The following is a 9,987-nucleotide window of genomic DNA, read 5'->3' on the forward strand; positions in this document are numbered from 1 at the left end:
AATATTATATTGTTTATTTCGAGGCTTGAGAATATTTGTACGTGACATATGGTTTCGTGTTTGGAACTGCTACGTACTAGGAATTTGATTTGGTAGGTATTATATGCAACCGAATTGATAAAAGGATAGAGTTCCATTCGGTTCAGGTTTAGACTTTTGTTTATGTACGTCAATTCAGATCCTGTACGCGAAGACCAGCGCCTATATATTGAGGTCGTGGCCGATTGAAGAGACCATCCAATCGATATTCAACAAAAAATACATCTACCTTTTATCATTTTTTTTTTATCGTTCTTCTCTGCCATGTCCTAGCAACCCTAGGGCTTTGGTTCATCTTTGCCGTTTTGCGCTGAAAAACGGTCGATCTCCTCCACGAAAGTGAGGAACCTTTGTTGCTTTGCTCGGAAAGCAATCGGGCGTCGTCACGAAAGCACGACAATTATCACGGTGTTGCGCGGCAGTTTTGCGTGCCAACAGAAAGTTAGGGTAACTATATTCAGATGCATGCAATGTTCCAAATGCAATGCTTTAGGATGATACCGTTGCAAGTTCTGGCAGGATCTGTAAGTGTTGAATATGGTTGAGCTGGCATGCCACTATAGTCATTTGCATGTTGGTGGGGCTGTGACATCTGCATGAAAATGGTATATACGTGCAAAGTTACTCAGCAATAAGGCAAATATTCAAATGGAATGTCTGGAAACGGAACAACATTATGTGTGCATATGCTAATCTACTAAGATCGGTTATTTATAACAAGCCACAACCTATGAACTCCCTTTGATCCATAATAAGTGTCGGGGTTGCAGCAACTTTGTACTAAATCCCCGACACTTCTTATTTTTTGGAACAACATCATATCTAATGGCAGATTGGCTTTAAATGATCGTAGATGAGGAGGAAGATGATGCCAGTGATGAACACTGGTTTGGATTAGAGACGGGTAACGACGGAGATGAAGGATATGATGTTGGAGATGGCTGTAACTACAATATTGGCTGATGAATTGTCTTTACAGGTGATCACCGTGCCAGGTCAATTGGCTCTCTCTACCAGGTCCTAGTCAGCCTGAACGAAGAACTACGAGGTAATCAAGAGCATGCCACCATTTTCTTCTACTTTTATCCAGTCCGTGTGGAGGGGAATACCTGGAGAAGGATTAGCACGAGTTGTGCCGGTGCACCGGTGACAGCAGAGATGCGCCGCTGAAAGAAGGCCGTATGTGGCAGCAGTGTTGGATAATTTGGTGATCCTGGACGGTGTGATGTTGCTGGTAGAGGACCTTGGTGATCGATGTAACATCGGCAACAGAGCCGAATAGCAGCGCGGCAAGCCGACGTGTATATGTAGAGCTAGATTTATTAGTTGAGATAAGCCAAGATGCGGGCAGGCCGGGTGAATAGTTAGGAAAGTTTGAAATAGTTGATTAGATAAGCCAAGTTTGTTAGGCCGGGTGAAGTTCGTTAGGCAATTTTGTTAGCAAGTCGGTGGTCATGGAAGAAATGACGATAATGGTAGTCAAGTTCACTGGAATAGGTTCTTTGAGCTATGATCCACTGTCGAATCAGCAGTTTTTTTTTTTCGAAATGGGGGCTGACCCCGGCCTCTGCATCAATCGATGCACGCAGCCCTCTTTTATTACCCAGATAACATAATCCTTAGTTTTACAATTCACGAATCACAAAGCGTGTACACAAAAACTAGCCAATGGAAAATAAGAGAGACTCGCTTATACATCTGAAAGTCGTTTAACAGGACGCCAGCCATCCTGGTTGTCGAATCAGCAGTAACGAAGTAAGTGAATTATTCATCGAGAACTTCCTATGGCATTCAGCCTTTTCCTTCAGCTTAGCGCCCTCACTGCTACTTCTCTCTATTAAGCTGCTCTCTGGGTCCGTCCATAAGCATGCATACTGGCGCTCTCTTATTGGCTAGGCCCCTATCTAATTTGCGGGTTATTATAACAATCTAAAAAGAAGATAATGTTTGGAGTTCAATAAGCTCTTTGCAAAAGAATAGTTCCTGCTACAGTGAAGTACCTATGGTCTGGCCGTTATTTTGTTTTCTAATTGGTTGTATTCGGCGGTGGTATTTACTGTGTGTAAATAGAGAGAAGTGTGACACCACCCGACTTATCATCACCGCAGGTTTCACTTTAACAGTGATTAACACTAACAGTGAAGACATCATTAGGTGGTAAAAGTATCTGCGCCGGGCATGCCTCCTCTCTTCTGCCCCTCGACTCCGCGAGCCGCCACCGCGTCGTCGCCGCCACCGAGCTCTCTCACGCCGCCAGCGGACGGCGGCCCCGAGCCGCCGCCGTCGCGCGTATCCCCCTCGACCTACCCAGCGCCAGCGTGGCGCTTTGCCTCTCCCCCTGGCGCCTCCTCCTCTGCGACCCCTGGCCACCGCCGTCGCGCCTCTCTCCCTCGACCAACCTAGCGTCGGGGGTGGAGGAGCGGCAAGGGGCGGCGCTGGGACGAAGTGGAGGAGCAGGGAGGGGCGGCTTGTGGGGTGGCGCCGGATGAGGGGGGGTGCTGAGGGAAGGCCGACCGGTGCCAGCCACGCTTTCTCAACCATGCATGGCCTCTCTCGTCGTCATCCGCCGTCGCGCCTCTACCCGCTGCAGGATGTAGAGGTACTCTACCTAGACCTTGGCTGCCTGCCCTATCTTCCCATCTCTCGGTGAGGTCTTCAAGCCAAATGGTTTATAGTATTACAGTTAAGCCAAGGATCTCAACCACATCAGTTCATGACCAATTCTGATGCCCGTGGAACATTTCTGATGGAGTGGTTGCTCTGTAGATAATTGGTGTGGAGTAGGTTTACATATTTGATATCAAGTCAGACAACTAAGCAAAAAAATGGTGCAAAAGGCCACGCTCCTTGTAGGCCTCGTTGATTCTCTAAACGTAGCGTAGAAAAATATTTTAGCCCACACTTTCAGATTGGCTGTCATTTAGCCTCTTAGATGAAATTAAGTAGCTAATGCTGATGGATTTGCCTAGCCAACATTTCAGTAATTCCTTCTATATCAGATTATCCAGGCAAGTTTGAGTATTCTTCACCTTACTTATTACAGAACTTTTTTTTTTTGTTAAAAGTGCATATAAAGCTAAAAGAGTAGCGATGATGAGCGGCATTCACTGAAATGCATTCACATAACTGATTGGTTAGGTTTAGCAATGTGCTCATGCCATATCATCACCCTGTCCCCATATTTTATTTACTGATTGCTTTAGTCAAATGTAGAGAAATAATGTGTTCTGTTTGTGTTCTGTGTAGAAACAAATTGGTTTAAACGGATATTTCTACGTCATCCGATAGCATAGGAGCTCCGATGAGTCAGCGTCGTATTTACCCTGCTTCTTGCTGCTTCCACCACCAGAGATCCTCCAGCCTCGAGCTCGTTCGCCTCCTGTCTCCTATCACGGTAGTGTTTGAGACCAATGGTGGATCAGGTGGAAATAACCGTGCCATGCAAGCAATGCCCCAAACCGAAATTTTCATATAGAATCGAGGGATTTTTGGGCTCTGTAACTTATCGTATGCTAGCTTTTGTTTCGAACATTTGTCTCCTGCTGGCCATTTAATATGCTTTCCTGGTCTGTTGGTGCTTTCTTTTTTATGCACTTTTGTCTATCTTGACCGTGCCATGGAACATTGATGGATAAGGAATTTCAAATTTATGCTTCTTCTCTTATGTTATATATATACTACTTCTAAAGTATATATGTTTATGTGTATAAGCTTGAGCTTTGATTTATTTCCCTCACCATGACTTGTTGTTTGTTCCATAGTTTGCTCTGCAATTACCAAGTTCATCCTTAATTTGACCTCCACAAAACTATATATGGGATTGTGGGTGGCCTCTAATATCTACAAATGATCTGGATTGATACTTTTATGTAGGTATACGGGTAGATGGCTTATCTCACTTTTCAATGTTTGACAATGGTACTTATGCTTTATCTAAAAAAATACCAATAATCATGGTTCTAATCATTAAAGATTAACTTCTTGATAAAGAAAAATGATAAATCGTATGGGGATCGTGACAATCTCATTTGTCTAACCAGCTTTTGCGTATATTACCGGGTTGAACTTAATCCAACTGATGAAATTTACTGTCTATTTCTGAAATTTGGGTGGCTTATATGACAGATTAGTCAAGGTAGGCCGTTAGTGCTCCAAAATTCTACATGGGGTACTCCAAAAAGTAATCTTATCTTATAGTTATTGCTAGATGAAGATGCAGTTTAATTTCAGCAGTTCCTAACATCATCTTCTCACAGCTGTTCAGTTTGGATCCTGCTAGTTTTCCTACTTTAAATTTCTGCAGTTTCTAACATCACCTTAGTTTAATATATTTAATTTCACAGATTCTCGTTATGCATCTGACATGCCTTGAGAGCATCTATTCATTCTTCAATTTTCTCTTTCATCTGCAGTACCCCGTCGATCTGGCAGGTTGAGAGAGCTTAAGGGCTGAAACAGCTAGAGTCTGTAGGAAGGATCTTATATCAATAAAGCTTGCCGACTCTTGAAATGGTAGGGTTCACTAATGCTACTTATATCAAAGATTAAAACCTTCCAACTGAAAGCCTGGAAAACTTTGTACTGCTCTTCAGTTCGAGTATAATATTCATATTTCTATATACTATAAGATTCATGTTAGCTGCTAACTCTCTTGTTTAGCAAATCTAGGATTTGATCCATATTTTCTTCTAATTATTTTCATCTCTTGTAGTATAACTTTCTATTTTATTTCCCGTTCTTTTTTCCAATTCTAGAGTATTAGTGTGCTCAACTGTTGGGTGATGCTATTTGGATTGCTAGTCTCTGCCTGTCTTTTGCACCAGCGAACCATGCAGTAACTAACAGGATATTGTGACTTTGACTAATTAACTCTCAGTATGAATCTACGACACTTTGCAGGATACAAGCTTGAAAAATTATCGGATATGCATGCTGTAGTCTCTAGTTACCCATCATAAATCCATGGTCTCTTGTACTGAATTCGATGCTAGCCATTCTTTGTTTGATAAGAGGCATTCTTGGTTACTCAAAAAAAAAAATGCATTGTAAATTTGTAGTGTTTCTTTTACTGAGTTCGTTACCAGCCACGGTTCTCTCTGTTTGTGTAAGTATCAGAGGCAGTCAAACAAATGTTATGCAGAGAGTATAAACTAAGACCACACTTCCCTGTCCTCATCTGAGAGTGCAACGGTACGGCGCTGACTCGTTGAGTCCAAGCAAGTCATAACCACACACATCATCATAAATCTGTAAAATAAAAATGTCATGGCAATTGAATATGATAAGCCTCATGCACTTGGTAACGAGGTCCCTTTTAATTCACCTCGCTATCATTACTTTTATCCATCTAAGCAAATCATGCAATTGTATTTCTTGAACTGAATCAAAGCATAATTTTCTTGCCATTGTATTTAAACTGGCAACTCTATCTCTTAACACTACTGCAAATATTTAGTGGCGACGGCAGTGGATCTGCTCTCCTACAGTGTGAAGAAGATCGCCATCAACCTGCACCAGGAGCACCGGAGCAGCGGGAGGATGCCACCTGCGCCTGGGAACGTTGGGGTCGCTGTCAACTTTGGTTTCTTCTCTGACCAGCGCGACGACCACCACCACCATGAACGAGGTAAGTCCATCTTTTTCTGAACTTACTATGTACTCATTCTTTCTCTGAAATTGCATACAAGTTTCGTGTGGTATATGGAAATCCGCAGTATGTAAATCTTCTGAAATTTATGTAAATCTGTTGTATGCAACATTGATCTACAGTATGTTAATCTGCTTGGGGTATTATGCAGGGCATGTATTGTGTCGGTGTATTGTCTGCTGCTGTACTCACATATAAAATGAGTATTTACCAATATAAATAAATAAACAATCAAATTTATACTTAAATGTCTAGTTAACCATTGTGTACATTACAATATGCCCGCCCTTCACACAACAATGCTGAACAACACTTTTTTCTTCCAAGTTTAGTTCAGAGGTTTTTCCGTACATGACCACGTGAAACCAAGGAGGTATATTTCATGCAATCTAGAAAACGTTTGCATGGTTGTGTTTCAAAGTATGACTGACAGTGTAGTTTTCAGTTGAATTACATAGGAAACAACATAATGATGTTAGCCTTTTATTATTGTTGAACACTATACCGGCTGTTTTCTTTGTTTGCTATATCTTATGGAAAAATAGTATTATCCTGTCTTTGAAGTTAATGACCTTACTAGCCTATTTGCATGACCATGTTCATGAAAAGTTAATACATTGCTTGATTCTATTTGAAGTTCTTTCATTATCCTGTCTTTTTTATATTCAGTGTTTTCTGGTAATCCTGCATGAGAGTATTCTCACTTTCCATATTGACGGTATAGACTATGGACACACATTGTCGTTGATGCTGAATTTGTTACCTATGTACTGCAATAGTCAGTTCACTGTCTTCGGCTTATATGTCTTTTGTCTTACTTCCTCACAGCAGTAGAATGTCTTTGGCTTATATGTCTTTTGTCTTGCTTCCTTACAGCAGTAGAAAGTCTTCAAGATCCGTTGAAGATCGAGAAATTGTAGTGATGAAGGCACCGTGAGCAGTACCCTCACCGTCGAGGGTGTCCTGGTTGCCTCCTTGATTGGTTTTCACCGCCGTTTACATACTGTGATTGTTACTAGAAGTTTAATGTGAACATCCGGGAATTCCACCACCTGGACGTTGTTTCCTTGTATACTATCTCACCCAATAGAAGCACCACATTTCAGTTCACTTTCATGTTTCCGTGGTGACATTCATGTGCCGTAGAATAAGTATTATTACTACATCTGAGCATATTTCCTCGGAGTGAACTTTCGAGCTTATCGGGACATCAATCTTCTGATTAGTAGTATGTTTGCGCATGTAAAAACAGAATTTGTGCTATACTTATCTTTGCTGTTACACTTACTGTGTGAATTGTTGAATTGTTACTGTGTAGGATGTAAATGTACTACTAAAATGCATAACTGCCACCATAATTGGTTATAGGCATTTTCAAAGTGCGGCTAAAAAACACATGCTATATTTAGAGACACTACGACAAAATGCGTCTAAATATATTTAGAATATTTAGAGGCACTACGACAAAGTGTGTCTAAAGATATTTAGAGGCACTAAGTGCGTCTAAATATATTTAGAGGTACTATACCAAAGTGCGTCTAAACATATTTAGAGGCACTATGCCAAAGTGCCTCAAAAGATATATAGGAGCACTATGCCAAAGTGACTCTAAAATATATAGACATTTATAGAAGTGCCTCTAAAAATATATAGAGGCATTCATAGAAGTGCCTCTAAAAATTTATAGAGGCTCTAAAAATTTATAGAGACATTCATAGAAGTGTCTCTAAAAATAGTATTTTTAGAGGCATTTTTTCAAAGTGGGGCTATAATTTTTAGCAACATATTTTAATTAGACATTTTTTTAGTGCCTCTAAAAATAATTATAGGTATTTTTCTATTTATATGAAGTGCCCCGAAAATCAGCTCTCCCGTAGCGGAAACGCAGCGCCCGGCCGGAATCTTCTGAACTCACCTAGCTACAAGAATTTTGCTACCTTGTCAACAGTTCACAGAGAACGTGGTTCTGATTGGATGCATGCGTTATCAGTGAGCAAAGCAAATGCAGATACCCCTTCGTACAGGCCGTCTCACCTCGCGGCTATTCTTTTTTTTTTTTTTTTTTTTGAGGAAGGATCTGATTAATAAAACAGGAAAACTCAGTACAAATTACAGCTAGGTCCAACAGAAACAAAGGAAAAAGCACAAGAACCCAGAAATTTGCACAGAGCACCCTGAGCTTCCAGAAAAGATCACAATCAGATCCACAACTTGCCCCAAGAAACCTAGGCGACGGCGCCGCCGCCGTACCCCTCGCCGCCGGGAAGAAGTCGCCGCCCCACCTTGTAGAAGGCCGCAGGAGCTGTCCGCCTCTGGAGGACGGATCCGAGCGTCGCTGAACGAACACGGCCACAGCAGACACTCCCCGCAACCACCCTTCTTCCAGCCGGCGACGCGCCACCTAGGTCCACCACCACGGACCCCTCACCACCTCCGAACGCAGCTCCCCTCGCCACCAAGGCCGGCCAGAGCTGAAGCGTCGAAGAAGAAACCCACCAGAACCACCTGCCAGCAAACATGGACGCCGACCTCCACCCGCTCCTCCCCTCGCCACCGAGGCCGGCCGGAGAAGCAGAGGCGCAGAACCACGCCCGACGAACCTCCACTACCTCCCCGGCACCAAGGCCAGAACGGGGAAAGGAGGGGGAGGACAAACTCCAACACCACCTCCACCCGCCGCTCCCCTTCGCCTCCGGTTGCCGTTCTGGCGCCGTGAGGTGGAGGGGAGCTCCGGGATCTCGTCCTGCGTGTAGATAGGTAGGGGTAGGTTCGCGGCTATTCATTCCCTCGCCGAAACGGAGACGCTAGCGAAACTACGAAATCGTGGCTGTCAGCACACTGTGACGATCGAGACTTTCGATCCAGTCAAACCCGCGCTAGAGAAGAGAAGTAGACTTGCGAATTTCAGGATGTCAAACTAGGTTCCATCCCATTGTCACTTGGAATACTCAAGCCAAGAGATGAGATCGTGGAAGAATAGAGGTGCGCACGAATATTATCAACATCTGTTTCCAAGCGCAATACTCCAGTTATCGTTGTAGGTCCCTTCTTAGCAGCCAGGATAGCCTTGACTGCTGACTTTGATTGCAACACTTGGATCAAGTTTTCTTTAATCACAATCGCCGGTGATCTGAAGGCCAACAATACACACGCCGTGATCAATAATTGGTCAGCCTCGCCTGTCCACACATGCACCACCACGTGTAGTAACAACAATGAGTTCCACGCATGCATCCACCACTATATAAAGGACTCCATACTTCACGAACTAACTCATCCACCAGAGACAAGGGACCACTGTCTCAAACACTCTCACAACACTAGCTGATTAGCCTAGATAAATCTAAGCTTTTTTGCATAGCAAGCTCTAAAATGGCATACTCCAAAACCCTACTTGTTTTGTTCACTATGTTGTTCCTAGCTCCATCCATCCTAGCCACCGACCCTGACCCTCTTCAGGACTTTTGTGTTGCTGACCTCGACGGCAAAGCGATCTCGGTGAACGGGCACCCATGCAAGCCCATGTCCAAGGCCGGCGACGACTTCCTCTTCTCCTCCAAGCTAGCAATGGCTGGCAACACGTCCACCCCGAACGGCTCGGCTGTGACAGAGCTGGACGTGGCAGAGTGGCCTGGTACCAACACGCTGGGTGTGTCCATGAACCGTGTCGACTTTGCTCCAGGAGGCACCAACCCACCACACATCCACCCGCGTGCCACCGAGATCGGAATTGTCATGAAAGGTGAGCTCCTCGTTGGCATCATCGGTAGCCTCGACTCTGGAAACAAGCTCTATTCCAAGGTGCTGCGTGCTGGAGAGACGTTCCTCATCCCGCGTGGGCTCATGCACTTCCAATTCAACGTTGGCAAGACAGAAGCATCCATGGTCGTGTCTTTCAACAGCCAGAACCCCGGCATCGTTTTCGTGCCGCTCACAGTGTTCGGTTCAAACCCACCAATCCCGACAGCCGTTCTCACAAAGGCGCTCCGTGTGGATGCCGGGGTCGTGGAACTTCTCAAGTCCAAGTTCACCGGTGGGTTTTAACATCTATTATAAGACCTTGAAGATCAATATATAATTATTATATATTGGAAGTTGTATGGAAGTTTAATAATTTATTTTCAACAGAAGTCGTACATTATGTTTCTGGCCGAGGTAGTATGTAACTGTAAGATGTAATACCATTGCGGTTCAGACCTCAGGAGTCGGGACCAATGCGATGAGTGTACTCGTGTTGTAATAAATGTAATTTTCATATTTAGTTATCATTTTACCCTTCTGCTTGCTTGGGCATAGTCTTC

General features: G+C 43.6%; 1 protein-coding gene and 1 long non-coding RNA gene across 6 annotated transcripts; both read left to right on the forward strand.

The window, feature by feature from the left end:
* Nucleotides 1–2,210: 2,210 nt before the first annotated feature.
* Nucleotides 2,211–6,796, forward strand: LOC127293353 (uncharacterized). Of its 5 annotated transcripts, none has more exons than XR_007845710.1 (5): nt 2,211–2,685; nt 3,286–3,957; nt 4,452–4,551; nt 5,495–5,665; nt 6,563–6,796. It is a non-coding gene; the product is annotated as an uncharacterized lncRNA (long non-coding RNA). The 5 variants fall into 5 exon arrangements; XR_007845708.1 differs by having other exon boundaries at nt 2,211–2,638; XR_011742642.1 differs by having other exon boundaries at nt 2,211–2,638; nt 6,566–6,796.
* Nucleotides 6,797–8,972: 2,176 nt separating this feature from the next.
* LOC127293354 (oxalate oxidase 2) lies at nt 8,973–9,987 on the forward strand. The gene has a single exon (XM_051322949.2). It carries the CDS (start codon nt 9,059–9,061, stop codon nt 9,728–9,730), a length of 672 nt encoding a protein of 223 aa, XP_051178909.1. The 5' UTR covers nt 8,973–9,058; the 3' UTR covers nt 9,731–9,987.

This window comes from Lolium perenne, chromosome 4 (genome assembly GCF_019359855.2).
Source record: "Lolium perenne isolate Kyuss_39 chromosome 4, Kyuss_2.0, whole genome shotgun sequence".
In the NCBI taxonomy this organism is placed as follows: domain Eukaryota; kingdom Viridiplantae; phylum Streptophyta; class Magnoliopsida; order Poales; family Poaceae; genus Lolium; species Lolium perenne.

Coding starts and splice junctions, on each gene's coding strand:
- LOC127293354 (XM_051322949.2), top strand. CDS start 9,059: ATGGCATACTCCAAAACCCTACTTGTTTTGTTCACTATGTTGTTCCTA.